Genomic DNA, 20,131 nt, shown 5'->3' on the forward strand with positions numbered 1-20,131 from the left:
CTGTCACTGTAGAATACTGGGGTACAGTACTGCTGGGTACAGGTCTGTCCCTGTATAACACTGGGGTACAGTACTGGTGGGTACAGGTCTGTCACTGTATAACACTGGGGTACAGTACTGGTGGGTGCAGGTCTGTCCCTGTATAACACTGGGGTACAGTACTGGTGGGTGCAGGTCTGTCACTGTATAATACTGGGGTACAGTACTGGTGGGAACAGGTCTGTCCCTGTATAACACTGGGGTACAGTACTGGTGGGTGCAGGTCTGCCCCTGTATAACACTGGGGTACGGTACTGCTGGGTACAGGCCTGTCACTGTATAACACTGGGGTACAGTACTGGTGGGTACAGGTCTGTCCCTGTATAACACTGGGGTACAGTACTGCTGGGTGCAGGTCTGTCACTGTATAACACTGGGGTACAGTACTGCTGGGTACAGGTCTGTCCCTGTATAACACTGGGGTACAGTACTGGTGGGTACAGGTCTGTCACTGTATAACACTGGGGTAGAGTACTGGTGGGTACAGGTCTGTCACTGTAACACTGGGGTACAGTACTGGTGGGTACAGGTCTGTCACTGTTACACTGGGGTGCAGTACTGGTGGGTACAGGTCTGTCACTGTATAACACTGGGGTACAGTACTGGTGGGTACAGGTCTGTCACTGTGTAACACTGGGGTACAGTACTGGTGGGTGCAGGTCTGTCACTGTATAACACTGGGGTACAGGTCTGTCACTGTATAACACTGGCGTACAGATCTGTCACTGTATAACACTGGCGTACAGTACTGATGGGTACAGGTCTCTCAACCTATAACACTGGAGTACCGTTCTGGTGGGTACAGGTCTGTCACAAACACTGGGGTACAGCACGGGTGGGTACAGGTCTGTCACTGTATAGCACTGGTGTACAGTACAGTTGGGTACAGGTCTGTCACTGTATAACACTGAGGTACAGTACTGATGGGTACAGGTCTCTCAATCTATAACACTGGAGTACCGTTCTGGTGGGTACAGGTCTGTCACAAACACTGGGGTACAGCACGGGTGGGTACAGGTCTGTCACTGTATAGCACTGGTGTACAGTACAGTTGGGTACAGGTATGTCACTGTATAACACTGGGGTACAGTACTGGTGGACACAGGTCTGTCACTGTATAACACTGGGGTACAGTACTGGTGTGTACAGGTCTGTCACTGTATAACACTGGGGTACAGTACTGGTGGGTACAGGTCTGTTACTGTATAACACTGGGGTACAGTACTGGTGGGTACAGGTCTGTCACTGTGTAACACTGGGGTTCAGTACTGGTGGGTGCAGGTCTGTCACTGTATAACACTAGGGTACAGTACTGGTGGGTGCAGGTCTGTCACTGTATAACACTGGCGTACAGGTCTGTCACTGTATAAAACAGGGATACATTACTGTGGGTACAGGTCTGTCACTGTATCACACTGAGGTACAGTACTGATGGGTACAGGTCTCTCAATCTATAACACTGGAGTACCGTTCTGGTGGGTACAGGTCTGTCACAAACACTGGGGTACAGCACGGGTGGGTACAGGTCTGTCACTGTATAGCACTGGTGTACAGTACTGGTGGGTACAGGTATGTCACTATAACACTGGGGTACAGTACTGGTGGACACAGGTCTGTCACTGTATAACACTGGGGTACAGTACTTGTGGACACAGGTCTGTCACTGTATAACACTGGGGTACAGTACTGGTGGGTACAGGTCTGTCACTGTATAACACTGGGGTACAGTACTGGTGGGTACAGGTCTGTCACTGTGTAACACTGGGGTACAGTACTGGTGGGTACAGGTCTGTCACTGTATAACACTGGGGTACAGTACTGGTGGGTACAGGTCTGTCACTGTATAACACTGGGGTACAGTACTGGTGGGTACAGGTCTGTCACTGTATAACACTGGGGTCCAGTACTGGTGGGTACAGGTCTGTCACTGTATAACACTAGGGTACAGTACTGGTGGGTGCAGGTCTGTCACTGTATAATACTGGGGTGGAGTACTGATGGGTACAGGTCTCTCAATCTATAACACTGGAGTACCGTTCTGGTGGGTACAGGTCTGTCACAAACACTGGGGTACAGCACGGGCGGGTACAGGTCTGTCACTGTATAACACTGGGGTACAGTACTGCTGGGTACAGGTCTGTCACTGTATAACACTGGGGTACAGTACTGGTGGGTGCAGGTCTGTCACTGTATAACATTGGGGTACAGTACTGGTGGGTAGAGGTCTGTAACTGTATAAACATAGAAGATAGGAGCAGGAGTAGGCCATTCGGCCCCTCGAGCCTGCTCCGACATTCAATGAGATCATGGCTGATCATCCAAATTCAGTACCCTGTCCCTGCCTTCTCCCCATATTCCTTGATTCCTTTAGCCTTAAGAAATATATCCAACTCCTTCTTGAATATATTTAATGAATTGGCCTCTACTGCCTTCTGTAGTAGAGAATTCCACAGGTTCACCACTCTCTGGGTCTCATCTCTGTCCTAAATGGCTTACCCCTTATCCTTAGACTGTGACCCCTGGTTCTGGACTCCCCGGCCATCGGGAACATCCTTCCTGCATCTAGTCTGTCCAGTCCTGTTAGAATTTTATAAGTTTCAATGAGATCCCCTCTCATTCTTCTAAACTCCAGTGAGTACAAGCCCAATCGACCCAATCTCTCCTCATACGTCATTCCTGCCATCCCAGGTATCAAATGTAAGAAGTCACACAACACCAGGTTATACTCCAACAGTTTTATTTGAAATCATAAGCTTTCAGAGCGCTGCTCCTTCGTCAGGTGAAGTGGAGAGATGCATAAAGACACAGCTTATATAGTCCGGCCGCATCTGTGTAGAGAGAACAAGCCAATGACGACTCGGTACAGTACTGGTGGGTAGAGGTGGGTAGAACTCCGAAAGCTTGTGATTTCAAATAAAACTGTTGGACTATAACCTGGTGTTGTGTGACTTCTTACATTTGTCCACCCCAGTCCAACACCGGCATCTCCACACCATCCCAGGTATCAGTCTGGTGAATCTTCGCTGCACTCCCTCCATGGCAAGAACATCCTTCCTCAGATAAGGCGACCAAAACTGCACACAATACTCAAGGTGTGGTCTCACCAAGGCCCTGTACAACTGCAGCAACACATCCTTGTTCTTGTACTCGAACCCTCTCGCTACGAAGGCCAACATACCATTTGCCTTCTTAACCGCCTGCTGCACCTGCATGCTTACCTTCAGTGACTGGTGCACAAGGACACCCAGGTCTCGTTGCACTTCCCATTCTCCCAATCTATTGCCGTTCAGATAATAATCTGCCTTCCTGTTTTTGCCGCCAAAGTGGATAACCTTGCATTTATCCACATTATACTGCATCAGCCATGCTTCTGCCCAATCACCCAACCTGTGCAAATTATATTGGAGTTTCTCGGCATCCTCCTCACAGCACACACGCCCACCCAGCTTTGTATCGGCTGCAAACTTGCAGATATTAGATCTAGTTCCCTCATCTAGATCATTTATATATATTGTGAATAGCTGGGGTACATTACTGGTGGGTACAGGTCTGTCCCTGTATAACACTGGGGTATAGTACTGGTGGGTACAGGTCTGTCACTGTATAATACTGGGGTCCAGTACTGGTGGGTACAGGTCTGTCACTGTATAACACTGGGAAACAGCACTGGTGGGTACAGATCTGTCCCTGTATAACACTGGGGTACAGTACTGGTGGGTACAGGTCTGTCACTGTGTAACACTGGGGTACAGTACTGGTGGGTACAGGTCTGTCACTGTATAACACTGGGGTACAGTGCTGGTGGGTACAGGTCTGTCACTGTATAACACTGGGGTACAATACTGGTGGGTACAGGTCTGTCACTGTATAACACTGGGGTACAGTACTGGTGGGTACAGGTCTGTCGCTATATAACACTGGGGTACAGTACTGGTGGGTACAGGTCTGTCACTGTATAACACTGGGGTACAATACTGGTGGGTACAGGTCTGTCACTGTATAACACTGGGGTACAGTACTGGTGGGTACAGGTCTGTCGCTATATAACACTGGGGTACAGTACTGGTGGGTACAGGTCTGTCACTGTATAACACTGGGGTACAGTACTGGTGGGTACAGGTCTGTCGCTATATAACACTGGGGTACAGTACTGGTGGGTACAGGTCTGTCACTGTATAACACTGGGGTACAGTACTGGTGGGTGCAGGTCTGTCACTGTATAACACTGGGGTACAGTACTGGTGGGTACAGGTCTGTCAGTGTATAACACTGGGGTACAGTACTGGTGGGTACAGGTCTGTCAGTGTATAACACTGGGGTACAGTACTGGTGGGTGCAGGTCTGTCACTGTATAACACTGGGGTACAGTACTGGTGGGTACAGGTCTGTCACTGTATAACACTGGGGTACAGTACTGGTGGGTACAGGTCTGTCAGTGTATAACACTGGGGTACAGTGCTGGTGGGTACAGGTCTGTCACTGTATAACACTGGGGTACAGTACTGGTGGGTACAGGTCTGTCACTGTATAACACTGGGGTACAGTGCTGGTGGGTACAGGTCTGTCACTGTATAACACTGGGGTACAGTACTGGTGGGGACAGGTCTGTCACTGTATAACACTGGGGTACAGTACTGGTGGGTACAGGTCTGTCACTGTATAACACTGGGGTACAGTACTGGTGGGTGCAGGTCTGTCACTGTATAACACTGGGGTACAGTACTGGTGGGTACAGGTCTGTCACTGTATAACACTGGGGTACAGTACTGGTGGGTACAGGTCTGTCGCTGTATAACACTGGGGTACAGTACTATAGGGTTGGAATGAGTAGAAGAGATGGGCTCTATCGTAACCTAGTGATCCCGGAAATAAATGGTGTCGGATAATCAAACAAACACTTTGCACGCTCATATCAAATCCTTCTTAACTCCTTTATTGTCATGTTAATCCATTGAAATTAAGCACTGACTTAAATCAGGTGTAATCAGACCCAGCTCTCAACGGAAACTCAGAGTCACGCTAGACAGTGAAAACACTTCAACTCCTGACCGGGACCCCGATACAGTGTAAACACTCTGACTGCGACCCGGAGTCACTCACGACATCGCCTATTTAAAGCAAATGGAAAGCAGCCCAATTACTTTCCCATATCTGCTGCCGAACAGCGTGAAGATTAAGCAGAGAGCTCAGTCACATCACAGCATGCTTTGAAGTTCAATTGCAAATCCAGCCTTCACTACAAAAGATAAATTGTAATCCTGCGTTTGACTCGAACCTCCTTAATCTTCAAGTCTTATCAGCTACTGAGTAACTGATACTCTTTGATGTGCCTTGTTGCGTGGCTAGTGTTGGTGTAATGTTTCACAATAATACCAATCTATCCAATCGTTTTGAAAAGAATGACATAAAATGTACAGCACAGAAACAGGCCATTGCACCTAACTGGCCCATGCCAGTGTTTATGCTCCACACCAGCCTCCTCCCACTCCTCTTCATCTCACTCTATCAACATACCCTTCTATTCCTTTCTCCATCGTTCGCTTATCTAACTTCCCCTTAAATGCATCTCTGCTAATCTCCTCAACCACTCCATGTGGTGGCAAGTTCCACATTCTTACCACTCTCTGGTTGAAGAAGTTTCTCCTGAATTCCCGATTGGATTTATTAGTGACTCTTATATTTATGGCCCCTAGTTCTGGTCTCCCCCACAAGTGGAAACATCTTCTCTACGTCGACCCTATCGAACCCCTTCATAATCTTAAAGACCTCTATCAGGTCACCCCTCAGCCTCCTCTTTTCTAGAGAAAATAGCCCCCTGCCTGTTCTGTCTTCCCTGATAGTTATAACGGCCCAGAAATTCGAGTCTCCATGGGTGAGTACGCACGGGGTACTCACCCGTTGGCCCGATGGAATTGCCGGTTTCCTGCATGCGCGGGAAACCGGCACTTCCGATCCTCTGAACGAAGGGGTTCAGAGGTCGAACGCGCGCGCAGGGGAGGCTGCGCGTGCGCTTTGAACTTAGGTTTTTTTTACAGGTTTTCCTGGGAGGGTAAGCCTGCAGGATTTACACATTTAAAAAGCAGGCGTAAGGCCTGCTTTTTGCAAGGTAAGTGGTCAATTAGTTAAAATTAAAACATTTTTTCCACAGGTTTATTATTTTTAAATACTTTAAAGCAAGGTAAGTTTATTTTTAGCCCCGTTTTAATATAAAATTATTTTTTCAAAAATTTAAATTATTGTTTAAAAGTTATTTAATGTAATTTATAGTTTATTTAAAAAGTGTGATTTAAAAAAAAAATTATTTGAAGGTTTACTGCTATTTTGGGCCCGTAGTATTTATACGTTTTGACAGGTCTACCTGTCAATCTTATGAATGGGCTTTTCCCTCCTCCGATTGGCTGCCCATGGCTCACGTGATCCCAGGGGACGCATCGCACTAACTACGCCCCTGGGACACGCAAGCACAGCGCGCCGGCAGCTGGACCAGGCCCCGGAGCGGAATTCCATGGGGCCCTACAGCTCAACTGCCGACGCACAAGGTGGACAGTTTTAAGTTCCTCGGAGTCCACATCACGGAAGACCTCTCCTGGTCCCTCAACACCTCCTCTCTGGTGAAGAAGGCCCAGCAGCGCCTATATTTCCTAAGGAGGCTGAAGGGATGTAACCTGTCACCCCTGATCCTCTCTAACTTTTACCGCTGCACTATAGAGAGCATCCTGACGAACTGTATCACAGTATGGTATGGCAGCTGTAGCTACTATGACCGGAAAGCCCTGCAGCGGGTAGTCAAAACTGCCCAACGCATTACCGGCACCCGGCTACCGACCATAGAGCACATATACCAGAAACGCTGTTTACGGAGGTCACTGACCATCATCAAAGACCCTACCCACCCCAGCCACAGTCTGTTCGCCCTCCTGCCATCTGGGAGACGCTACAGATGCATTCGCACCCGTACGACCAGATTTAGGAACAGCTTCTTTCCCAGGGCTGTCATCCTACTGAACTCCACAAATAAACTCTAAAGCCTGCACATCTGCCAATGCACTTTATTATGGTTATGTTTATGTTAATGTATTACAAGCTAAATGTATGTTGAATGTTTAAATGTCTTAATCCAAATGTACACTCTCGGGAGCCGCAAGCCTACATTTCGTTGTACTGCACTTGTGCACTAACAATGACAATAAAAGTTGATTTGATTTGATTTTGATTTGAAGTGCAGGTCAGGGGCTTACACCCGCGGGAAGCCCCCGGCCCGAATTTCTGGGCCATTCTCTCAGTTCTGGTATCACTTTTGTAAATCTTGTTTGCACCTTCTGCAGAGCCTCTAGATCATTTTTGATTAAATAAGGGCGGATGCGCACACGGCAATTAAATTCTCCGTTACAAATGAGACATCACCATCGCTGGGTGTCCAAGGCCCCCTCCCCCCCACTCACGTCGGGTAGCCCCTGTGGTTACGGTCCCGAGTTAGCCAGTCACTGAGGTAACCAGTTCAAATCCCACCACGGCCAAATGGGAAACCTTTCTGGTAAATTTGCGGGAGGCAAAACTGATCGAGGAAAAAAAAAAATGTTGTTTGGATTTGAGGCAAGTTAAACAAAACAAACAGAAAAATTCCGGAAACAGTCAGCAGATCAGGCAGCATCTGTGGCGAGAGAGAGAGAGAGAGAGAGAGACAAGATCTAACGTTTCGGGTGCATGACCTTTCGGAGCGATGAAAGGTCATTGATCTCAAATGTTGACTCTCGTTTTTCTCTCTCTCTCTCTCTCTCTCACCACAGATGCTACCAAGAATCTCCTACAAATACAACTGGGTCTGAACAAAGTGTGTGTGATACAGTTGCCAACTCGGGTTGGATGTATTCCTGGAGGTGATACCTCCTGCCTCCAACCACCCCCGCCCGGTCAAACAGTCATTCTTTGTTTCCCACCCACCTCCTTAGGAGTAATAAACAAAAGCGCTCAAAGACAATGTGAAAAACAACACATTTTTTGTAACTCGGCTATTATAATTCTCCTGGCTGTTGCTCGCAGCCGTCTCCAAAGATGAATCTGCAATTCCTGGAGTCTCCAGGACAGTCCTGGAGGGCTGGCAAGCCGCAGAGTGTGAGCATAACGCTACAAGATATACTTCATAAGAAAATAAGAAATAGGAGCAGGAGTCGGCCATTTGGCCCCCCGAGCCTGCTCCACTGTTCAATAAGATCATGGCTGATCTTCGACCTCAACTCTACCTTCTCGCATGATCCCATATCCCTTAGTATCCAACAATCTATCGATCTCAGCCTTGAATATACTCAACGACTGAGCCTCCATAGCCCTCTGAGGTAGAGAATTCCAAAGATTCACAACCCTCTGAGTGAAGAAATTTCTCATCTCAGTCTTAAATGGCCGACCCCTTATCCTGAGACTGTGTCCCCTGGTTCTAGACTCCCCAGCTGGGGAAACAGCCTCTCAGCATCTACCCTGTCAAGCCCCTTAAGAATTTTATGGGCCAGTGATTCCTGTCCCTACGCGAGAGTACGGACGGGGTACTCACGCGTGGGCCCGGAGGAATTGCCGGTTTTCAGCATGCACAGCGCATGCGGGGAAAACCGGCATTTCCTCTCCTCTGACCCAAGGGGTTAAGAGGCGGAACGCGTGTGAGGTTTCAGGCAGCGCGTGCGCGCTGAACTTCCCTTTTTTTTTTGAAGAGTTGCCCGTAGGGAAAAGACTCTGGTTTTTACGTGTGAAAAAAGCAGCCGTAAGTACTTACTTTTAACAGGTAAGTGGTCTATTAAGTAAAATTAGAACATTTTTCCACAGGTTCATTATTTTTGAAGACTTTACAGTAAGGTAAGTGTATTTTTAGCCCCGATTTTTTGTATAATAATTTTTTTCAAAATTTAAAATTATTGTTTAAAATAGTTTTTTTACAGTTATTTATGGTTCATTTAAGTAGTGCGATGTTTTTTTAAATTTTCTTTCAAGTTTAAGTAGTGTTTTGGGGCCAGGAGTTTTCATGAGTTTGACAGTTCTCACTATCAAACTCATGAATGAACTTTTGCAACCTCCCATTGGTTGCCCAGTGCTCACGTGATCCCAGCCGGCTCATCGCACTAAGTACGCCGCTGGGTCACGCACGCACAGCGCGCGGCAGGACCTGAAGCGGGCCAGTGAGAGGAAATGCAATGCGGGCCAGGATTGAAATGTCAGCGCGCCGGGTAAGTGCACATCGGGGGGCTTGCACGCGCGGCAAGCCCCCGAACCTAATTTCTGGGCCAACATGTTTTAATGAGATCACCTCTCATTTCTTCTAAACTCCAGAGAATATAGGCCGAGTCTACTCAATCTCTCCTCATAGGACGATCCCCTCATCTCAGGAATCAGTCTAGTAAACCTTCATTGCACTCATTCTAAGGCAAGTATATCCTTCCTTCGATAAGGAGACCAAAACTGTGGTCTCACCAGGGCCCTATATAATTACAAGTAAGACTTCTTTACTCATTTACTCCAATCATTTTGTAACTAAAGCTAACATACATTTGCTTTCCTAATTGCTTGCTGTACCTGCATGTTAACTTTCTGTGATTCATGTACAGGGACACACAGGTCCCTCTGAACACCAACATTTCCCAGTCTTTCACCATTTAAAAAATATTCTGCTTTTCTATTTTTCCTACCAAAGTGGATAACTTCAAACTTCTCCACATTATACTCCATCTGCCACCTTCTTGCCCAATCACTGAACCTGTCTAAATCCCCTTGCAGCCTTTTTGCATCCTCCTCACAGCTTAGTTTCCCAGCTAGCTTTGTATCGTCAGCAAACTTGGATACATTACACTCGATCCCCTCATCCAAGTCATTGATACAGATCGTAAATAGCTGAGGCCCAAGCACTGATCCTTGCGGTGCCCCACTAGCTACAGCCTGAAAAATGACCCATTTATTCCTACTCTCTGTTTTCTGTCCATTAACCAATCCTCAATCCAAGCGAATATATATTACCCTCAATCCCACGAGCCCCAATTCCGTGTAACAACCACTTGGCACCTTACTGAATTCAGAACAGAAAAGGGAACCATTTAGGATAGATCAGAGCTGAACTGGTGAAACGCCATCGACCTGAAAACGTTAACTCTATGTTTCTCTCTCCACAGATGCTGCCTGACCTGCCGAGTCCTTTCGGCACTTTTCTTTTATGTTTCCGATTTCCAGCACCCGCAGTATTTTGCTTCCGGCTCACTACTGATCTGGTCTGGGCCTATCTGTGACTTCAGCCCCTACACTGTGAGGTTGGCTCTTAATCCCTGTTGGAGTTCTATTTACAACCGAGTGGCTGGTTAGGCCACTTTAGAGGGCATTAAGCAGGCGATAAGCAAAGCCTTGTCAGCATCACCTGCAGCCAGAGAACAAGGACATAAATCACACCCTTGTAGCGGTTCGTGTAGATCGCCACTAAATAAGAGAGTTTGACTTCGACGAACTATAAATAAGTTGTTTATTTACAGGAACAGGCTAATTACATCAGGTAAGATAGCAGGTAAGATGGCTGACTGTAGGAGCACCGTGGTGTAGGTCTTGTCCCAGCGGGGACTCCACGAGGACTGAGTTCGCAGTCCTGTGGGGAGCGTGATGACGTCATCGCGTTTGTGTTGTGACGTCATCACGTTGCTCGCGTTTCCCGCGCTTAGGGCATCACGTGATGCGCGTCGTTGCGTCGCTGGCCGTTGAGGCCGAAGTCGGGAGGCCGGGCTGTGCCGGTGCTTGCCGCGGAAGATTGCGTCGCTCCCGGCGGCTGGCCGTTGAGGCCGAAGACGCTAGGCCGGGCTGTGCCGGCGCACGCACATCACGTCGTACGTGACGTGACGTCAGCGCGCTAGGGCACGTCTTAAAGGGGCAATAGCCCCAACAGGTAAGTTAAAAGGGCAACGGCCCCAAAAGGTAAGTTAAAGGGAATTATGTGTCTCAATGTAAGGGACAACCAGTGGTACCGCCACACCCTCCCCAATAAACTCCTACATCTGTCAGCCGTGGCCCAGTGGGTAGCACTCTCTCTCTCGCCTCAGAGTCAGACGGTCGCGGGTTCGAGTTCCACGCCAGAGACTTGAGCCCATAATCCAGGCCGACACTCCCAGTGCCAGTACTGAGGGAGCGCTGCACTGTCGGAGGTGCCGTCTTTCGGATGAGACGTTAAACCGAGGACCCCGTCTGCTCTCTCGGGTGGACGTAAAAGATCCGAAGGCCACTATTAGAAGAAGAGCGGGGGGGGAGGGAGTTCTCCCCGGTGTCCTGAACCAATATTTATCCCTCAATAAACATCACTAAAAACAGATGATCTGGTCATTGTCACATTGCTGTGTGTGGGATCTTGCTGTGCGCAAATTAGCTGCCGCTTTTCCTACATTACAACAGTGACCACACTTCAAAAAAGTACTTCATTGGCTGTAAAGCGCTTTGGGAACGACCCGAGGTCGTGAAAGGCGCTATATAAATGCAAGTCTGTCTTTCACGTACAACTGGCTCTAAGCAATGCGTGTGTGAGCTTAACAATACAAGACTACTTCAGACCAAAAAAGGAACTATCAGACAAAAGAAGCTTGTGCCTTTTGGATAGCTTAGCCCCACCTTCTCACCATATCCCTCAATCACCCTTCTCCCCAGAAACCCCATCTAGTTGCCTCTTGACTCCACTTACACTGCCTGCTTCAGTGACATTCCCTGGCAACAGAATTGCTCTCGGGATGAAAATGTCCTTTTTAAAAATTCATTCCTGGGATGTGGACGTCACTGGCAAGGCCAGCATTTATTGCCCATCCCTAATTGCCCTCGAGAAGGTGGTGGCGAGCCGCCTTCTTGAACCGCTGCAGTCCGTGTGGTGAAGGTGCTCCCACAGTGCTGTTAGGGAAGGAGTTCCAGGATTTTGACCCAGCGACGATGAAGGAACAGCCAATATATTTCCAAGTCAGGATGGTGTGTGACTTGGAGGGGAACTTGGAGGTGGCGGTGTTCCCATGCGCCTGCTGCCCTTGTCCTTCTAGGTGGAAGAGGTCGCGGGTTTGGGAGGTGCTGCCGAAGAAGCCTTGGCGAGTTGCTGCAGTGCATCTTGTAGATGGTACACACTGCAGCCACGGTGCGCCGGTGGTGGAGGGGGTGAATGTTTAAAGTTTCACTCTCCTCGCCACCGCACCCCCCTCCCTGACTTCCCTCCTTATTCCTAATTTCCTGCGCCCCACCCCGGGACTTGAACCCTTCAACCCAGATCAGTTCAACTTTCACAGTCTTGAAAACTTTGCCTCAAAGTCTCCTCTTTTCAAACATACTTTCCGAATAGAAAGTAGCCATTACATCTTCGATCCAATTCACTGCGTTATTGTACAGTGGACAATCCTTTACCCGTCCGGTCTGGGCGGCCATTTTCTCCTTTGAAAGATACAATTCATTCATAAGAATTAGGAGCAGGAGTCGGCCATTCGGCCCCTCGAGCCTGCTCAGCCATTCAAAAAGATCATGGCTGATCTTCGACCTCAACTCCACTTTCCCGCCCGATCTCCATATCCCTCGATTCCCCTAGAGTCCAAAAATCTATCGATCTCTGTCTTGAATATACTCAACTGACCATCCACAGCCCTCTGGGGCAGAGAATTTCAAAGATTCACAACCCTCTGAGTGAAGAAATTCCTCCTCATCTCAGTCTTAAATGGCCGACCCCTTATCCGGAGACTATGCTCCCTAGTTCTAACTCTACAGCCAGGGGGAAACTGATGATTGAGCAAATGATTTGTCTGACCAAGATATTCAGTCGTGCCCGCCAACATTTCATTTTGAACAAGCTATCAGGTGTTGTTTTTGACACAGAAGAATTTTCGAGCAGTTCGGATCAGTCACAGGGCGACGGCGAATATTTTGATCCCCCATGTTTACCCGCCCCATGGAAAGTCCGTACAACAGGTGAGAAAGCGATTTGGTCAAGGGAATCCTATATAAGGGATCAAAATAGCATGAATGGTTCTCACAATGGCCCAGTGAACTTAACCAGTGAGTAACTGAGATTTACAGGTCGGAAAGTCACGGGATCAATGTGCTGTCAGCTGATGTGGTCGGAGGGCCACTAAAATCGCAGTAAAATGTCCCAAGGCGCTTCACGGGAGCGTTATCAAAGAAAAATCTGACACCGAGCCACATGAGGAGATATTAGGGCAGGTGACCAAAAGCTTGGTCAAAGAGGTCGGTTTTGAGGAGCGTCTTAAAGGAGGAGAGGCGGAGAGGCTTAGGGAGGGAATTCCAGAGCTTGGGACCTCGACAGCTGACGGCACGGCCGCCAATGGGGGAGCGATGAAAATTGGGGATGCGTGAGAGGCCAGAATTGGAGGAGCACAAAGATTTCGGAGGGTTGTGGGGCTGGAGGAGGTTACAGAGATAGGGAGTGGGTGTGGCCCCGAGGCCATGGAGGGATGGTAGCACGAGGATGAGAATTTTTAAATCGAGACCCAAGGGAGCAGCGACTGAAGATCATTACAGTATCGGACGTCAGGCGTCAACATAAATCACCGGCCCCGATCAACAGCAAGGCAACTGACTCAACTCATCCCAGTCCATCAATCCTCGTCAGCGTGGGCGATGCGCACTCGCTGCACAAGCAAAGGGTCTTTTTCAATCGTCTGTTTTGTAAACACCGATACTCACTGCCCGGGCAGAAAATTAGCCGCGGAATGCATCAAAGTCAGAAAGAACACGGGATCAGGGAGGGAGAAAGTGCGGATGGAGCCAGTACAAGATAAAGACTTGTGTTACAAATCTCATCATCATCAAGAAACTACTCGTGAAATAACGCTGGACGGCCAGCTGGTGGCGCCGTCCAAGGAGTATAAATACTCGGGCGTCGACCCCAGCTTTCCAGGGACATTTTGTAAGACAAGGAACTAGTGAAGTACAACTAGACCTCCATGTTCTGAAACAAGTTGATTAAAGCCTTGCTTTACGCTCAAACCAAGTGTGTAGAGAGTTTTATTACGTCAACTTGCACTCAAACAGCACCTTTCACCACCTCGGGACATCCCAAAGCACTTCACAGCCAATGAAGTTTACATTACAACACTCCATTGGCGGTGAAGCGCTTTGGGACATCCTGCACAGGAAGATCCCACAAACAGCAACGTGATAATGACCATAGAAACATAGAAAAATAGGAGCAGGAGTAGGCCATTCAGCCCTTCGAGCCTGCTCCGCAATTCAATATGTTCATGGCTGATCCTCTATCTCAATACCAGGTTCCCGCTCTCTCCCCAGACCCCTCGATGCCTTTTGTGTCTAGAAATCTATCTCCTTCTTAAATATATTCAGTGATTTGGCCTCCACAGCCTTCTGTGGTAGAGAATTTCACAGTTTCACCACCCTCCGAGTGAAGACATTTCTCCTCATCTCAGTCCTAAATGTCCTACCCCGTATCCTGAGACTGTGACCCCCTCGTTCTCGACCCCCCCCAGCCAGGGGAAACATCCTCCCTGCATCCAATCTGTCTAGCCCTGTCAGAATTTTATATGTTTCAATGAGATCCCCTCTCATTCTTCTAAACTCTAGCGAATACAGGCCGAGTCGACCCAATCTCTCCTCATACGACAGTCCTGCCATCCCAGGAATCAGTCTGGTGAACCTTCGCTGCACTCCCTCTATGGCAGACTAATCTCTTGGTTTTTTTTTGGTGATGTTGGTCGAGGAATAAATGTTAGCCCAGGACACCGGGGAAGATCTCCCCCCTCTCCTGCTCTTCTTCGGAATAGTGGCTGTGGGGATCTTTTACATCCGCCCGAGAGGTCAGGCAGGGTTTAACGCCTCATCCGAAAGACGGCACCTCCGCCAGTGCGGCGCTCCCTCAGCACTGGCACCGGGAGTGTCGGCCTGGATTTCTGTGCTCAAGTCTCTGGAGTGGGGACTCGAACCCATGACCTTCTGACTGAGAGGCGAGAGTGCTGCCCACTGAGGGAGGGCCTCTGAGCAACCATCAGAACAAAACAGTCTGGAGGCCGAAAGGCACTCGGGGGGGGGTAGTGGGAGCAAAGTATCTCACCTGTCTTGCTCATGCAAAATGTCATCCTGCCCTCAAGAGGTAGACTGACAACAACAACTTGAATTTATCCAGCGCCTTCTAACATAGTAAAACGTCCCATGTCGCTTCACAGGATCAATTATCAAACAAAATTTGACATTGGCACGGTGGCATAGTGGTTAGCACTGTTGCCTCACAGCGCCAGGGACCCGGGTTCAAATCTGGCCTCGGGTGACTGTCTGTGTGGAGTTTGCACATTCTCCCCGTGTTTGCGTGGGTTTCCTCCCGGTGCTCCGGTTTCCTCCCACAGTCCAAAGATGTGCAGGTTAGGTTGATTTGGCTATGATAAATTGACCCTTAGTGTTAGGGGGATTAAATACATGGGGTTACGGGGATAGGGTGGGATATGTGTCGGTGCAGGCTCGATGGGCCGAAATGGCCTCTATCTGCACTGTGGGGATTCTGTGATTCTGCGATTGAGCTACATCAAGAGATATTAGAACATAAGAATTAGGAGTCGGCCACTCGGCCCCTCAAGCCTGCTCCGCCATTCAATAAGATCATGGCTGATCTTCTACCTCAACTCCACTTTCCCGCCCGATCCCCATATCCTTTGATTCCCCTAGAGTCCAAAAATCTATCGATCTCAGCCTTGAATATACTCGATGACTGAGCATCCACAGCCCTCTGGGGTAGAGATTAGGACAGAAACATAGAAGATAGGAGCAGGAGTAGGCCATTCGGCCCCTCGAGCCTACTCCGCCATTCAATGAGATCATGGCTGATCATCCAAACTCAGTACCCTGTTCCTGCCTTCTCCCCATATCCCTTTAGCCTTAAGAAATATATCTAACTCCTTCTTGAATATATTTAATGAATTGGCCTCAACTGCCTTCTGTGGTAGAGAAAGGTTGAGTAGGTTGGGCCTCTACTCATTGGAGTTCAGAAGAATGAGAGGCGATCTTATCGAAACATATAAGATTGTGAGGGGGCTTGATCGGGTGGATGCGGTGAGGATGTTTCCACTGATGGGTGAGACTAGAACTAGGGGGCATAATCTTAGAATAAGGGGCTGCCCTTTCAAAACTGAGATGAGGAGAAACTTCTTCACTCAGAGGGTAGTAAATCTATGGAATTTGCTACCTCAGAGAGCTGTGGAAGCTGCGACATTAAATAAATTTAAAACGGAGATAGACAGTTTCCTAGCTGATAAGGGAATAAGGGGTTGCGGGGAGAGGGCAGGGAAGTGGACGTGAGTCTAAGTTCGGATCGGCCATGATCCTATTGAATGGTGGAGCAGGCCCGAGGGGCCGTGTGGCCTACTCCTGCTCCTACTTCTTATGTTTAGAATTCCACAGGTTCACCACTCTCTGGGTGAAGAAATTCCTCCTCATCTCAGTCCTAAATGGCTTACCCCCTTATCCTTAGACTGTGACCCCTGGTTCTGGACTCCCCCGCCATCGGGAACATCCTTCTTGCATCTAGACAGGTGAGCAAAAGCTTAGTCAAAGAGGTAGGTTTTAAGGAGCGTCTTAAAGGAGAGAGCTGGAGAGGCGGCACGCTGTGCATTTCCAACATTTTCCACATGGGAGTCCAGAACAAGGGGGCATAACCTTAAAATTAGAGCCAGGCCGTTCAGGGGTGATGTCAGGAAACACTTCTTCACACAAAGGCTAGTGGAAATCGGGAACTCTCTCTGCCCCAAATGGCTGTGGATGCTGGGGGGTCAGTTGGAGATTTCAAGACTGAGATCGCTAAGAGTTTTTTTGTTGGGTACGGGTATCGAGAGATACGGAGCAAAGGCAGGTAAACTGAGTTGAGGTGCAGGTCAGCCATGGCGGAACAGGCCCGAGGGGATGAATGACCTCCTCCTGATCCGACGTTGTAGAGTTCCGGTCTCTTCCCACCCGGGAATTAGGAAACAGCTCCCTGGAAAAATCACCAGTTGAGGTGGGGGAAGGGGAGGACAGAGAGATGGGAAGGTTGGGGGGGGAGGTGTGCGTGCACAATTACCTGACTCACGCCAGTAGAACAGGGTCGGAATATCCCCCCACCCCCCAAAACTCAAGTATTTCTAGTTTAACATTTTCCTGAAAAGAGCCGACAAACAGAATTTCTCGAGAACAGGTTCTGTTCCTGGGACTAGGGACAGGGTCACTGGCAAGGCTTGGAAGCTAAGTGTAGAGCTAAGCCTGGTTAGTACCTGGAGGGGTGACCATCAGGGAAGACCAGGTGCAGAAGGTCATGGAAGGAGCCCCGAGGAGGGGCGGTTGGTGAGAAGGTCACGGAAGGAGCCCCGGGAAGGGGCGGCTGGTGAGCAGGCCCGGGCGTTGGGCTGAAGATTGTCGGACAGGAGGAATGGTGGAAATGGAATGGCGGCGCGCACAGACGCAGCGGCTTTGCTTCTCCCAGGACGGTGCTATTTACGTTTAATGTTAATGTTATTTGTACTGGACTCATGGGAGCTTGCAAGATCACATTTCGTTGTTCATGTACTTGTGCATTGTACAATGACAATAAAGTTGAATTATTATTATTATTAATCGTTTCGCCATCAGCCCGTAGAGCCTGACCCAGGCCCGCGCGCAATGAATTGCCATCGTGACCTGTCTTTGCCATTTGCACCAAGATTTTCCCACAACCTTTCACCGATTCCTGGGGCCAATAGCTATCCCTCAACCAACATAACAAAAACAAGATGATCTGGTCATTTATCACGTTGCTGTTTGCGGGAGCTTGCCGTGCGCAAATGGGCTGCCGCGTTTCCCTACATCACAACAGCGACTCCACTTCAAAAGCACTTCATTGGCTGTAAAGCGCTTTGAGACGTCCGGTGGTCGTGAAAGGCGCTATAGAAATGCAAGTCTTTCTTTCTTTCTCCTGCAGCCAACGGACGCTCCAGCCCCCCTCTTCCCTGTCGTTCTGGGAATCCTCACCCTCTCCCGTCCAAAACCCAGCGTCCAATTTGTGCGGGGATGAAAACACGTAGAACCACACAGCCCTGAAGGAGGCCATTCGGCCCATCGTGCCTGTGCCGGCTCTTTGAAAGAGCTCTCCAATTAAGTCCCACCCCGCCCCCCCTCTGCTCTTTCCCCCTATAGCCTCTGCAATTATTTTTTCCTTTTCGAGTATTTATCCGATTCTCCTTTTGAAAGTTACTATTGAATCTGCTTCCCCCGCCCTTTCAGGCAGCGCCTTCCAGATCACAACAACTCGCTGGGTTAAAAATAAATTCTCCTCCTCGTCTCGTCTCCCCCCTCTGGCTCTTTTGCTGATTATCTTAAATCTGTGTCCTCTGGTTACCGACCCTCCTGCCAGTGGAAACAGTTTCTCCATATTTACTCTATCAAAACCCATCACAATTCTGAATATCTCCAATAAATATATTTATATATATATATATATATACACACACACAAAAGGAAACGAGCAAACAATGGATCGAGTTTAAAGCTTCCCTTTCGAAAGAAAGGCACGGCAGCCTATTGGAAGAATGAAAGTAGAGCTTGCTGACTTTATGCGAGAAGTATTTGGACGGCTCAAATTTCACTGAAACAGCCAGAGAATAAGGAGCCAGCAGGCTCAGTCCCAACCGATCTCCAACCTCCCACCGCCACACCACCTCCCGTCCAAGGTTTAACTCTTAAAATGGCTCTAGGTTGTCAGAGGATGGGACCCCGTCTCTCTGCCCCTCGCAGTCAGCAATCTGCCCTCCCCCTCTACCCCTCCAAATCCTGCTGCTGCATCTCCGCACACTCAATATGTTCCTTTAAGCACCGAATCTTCCCCCTTTCGAGTTCTGCATCGACCCGCTCAAGTCCTGCGTCAACACCATAAAGTTCTGTTCTGCAACTATCCCGTCAAACGTCGCATCACCCCCCTCCAAACCTCGCGTCTCGCCCCCTCCCCAAACCCCGCGTCTCGCCCCCTCTCCAAACACCGCAACTCGTCCCTCTCCCCAAACTCGCCCCTCTCCTCCAAACCCGCCCCTCTCCTCCAAACCGTCTCCCCCACTTTGCGAACCATCTCCCTCACCTCTGAACCAGCTCCCTCACCTCTGAACCAGCTCCCTCATCTCTCCTGAACCACCTCCCTCATCTCTCCTGAACCACCTCCCTCATCTCTCCTGAACCACCTCCCTCATCTCTCCTGAACCACCTCCCTCATCTCTCCTGAACCATCTCCCTCATCTCTCCTGAACCATCTCCCTCATCTCTCCTGAACCATCTCCCTCATCTCTCCTGAACCATCTCCCTCATCTCTCCTGAACCATCTCCCTCATCTCTCCTGAACCACCTCCCTCATCTCTCCTGAACCATCTCCCTCATCTCTCATGAACCACCTTCCTCATCTCTCCTGAACCATCTCCCTCATCTCTCTCTAAACCAACTCCCTCATCTCTCCTGAACCACCTCCCTCATCTCTCCTGAACCATCTCCCTCATCTCTCTCCTGAACCACCTCCCTCATCTCTCCTGAACCATCTCCCTCATCTCTCATGAACCATCTCCCTCATCTCTCCTGAACCATCTCCCTCATCTCTCCTGAACCACCTCCCTCATCTCTCCTGAACCATCTCCCCCATCTCTCTAAACCATCTCCCTCATCTCTCCTGAACCATCTCCCTCATCTCTCTCTAAACCACCTCCCTCATCACCATCTCTCATGAACCATCTCCCTCATTTCCAATGCAGCACGACTCCGCGGCTCCTCTCTCTCTCTCTCTTCCCCCACTTGCCAAGCCTCAGAGAGAGAGAGAGCGAACGGCAGTCTCTGGACCCCGGGCACACACAAACCCACCTTCTACAGCCAGGGCTGCGGGTAGCAGACAGCAGAGCAACCAACGATTCATGGTGGACCAGGCACTGGCCATATTATGTTCCGGGCCAGCGGTTCCAGCAAACAGCGGATCAGCGCATCCCCCTTCCCTAAAAACCTCGGCACAAACTTTGCCAGACTCCACCAAACTTTCTCTGCGCAAACTTCACCGAGTCAGCACCTGGAGTGCTGAAACTGACTGGAAGCCCGGCACCGCCCCCCTCGCACCTTGATTGGACAGCGC

The 20,131-nt window shown here is 49.2% G+C and overlaps 1 protein-coding gene across 2 annotated transcripts in view; it reads right to left on the bottom strand.

Annotated features, from left to right (window-relative positions):
- Window positions 1–20,071, bottom strand: part of LOC147090618 (ephrin type-B receptor 1-like) — a 114,800-nt gene extending 94,729 nt beyond the window's left edge. For both annotated transcript variants that reach the window (XM_085977384.1, XM_085977385.1), the window contains exon 1: window positions 19,870–20,071. In XM_085977384.1, coding sequence (XP_085833510.1) covers window positions 19,870–19,942 — 73 coding nt within the window. In that variant the 5' untranslated portion in view covers window positions 19,943–20,071. The remainder of the gene's footprint in view (window positions 1–19,869) is intronic.
- Window positions 20,072–20,131: the final 60 nt, after the last annotated feature.

Source organism: Somniosus microcephalus, unplaced genomic scaffold (assembly GCF_052327205.1).
Source record: "Somniosus microcephalus isolate GS21.2 unplaced genomic scaffold, FLI_Smic_1.0 unresolved_chr4, whole genome shotgun sequence".
Lineage (NCBI taxonomy): Eukaryota > Metazoa > Chordata > Chondrichthyes > Squaliformes > Somniosidae > Somniosus > Somniosus microcephalus.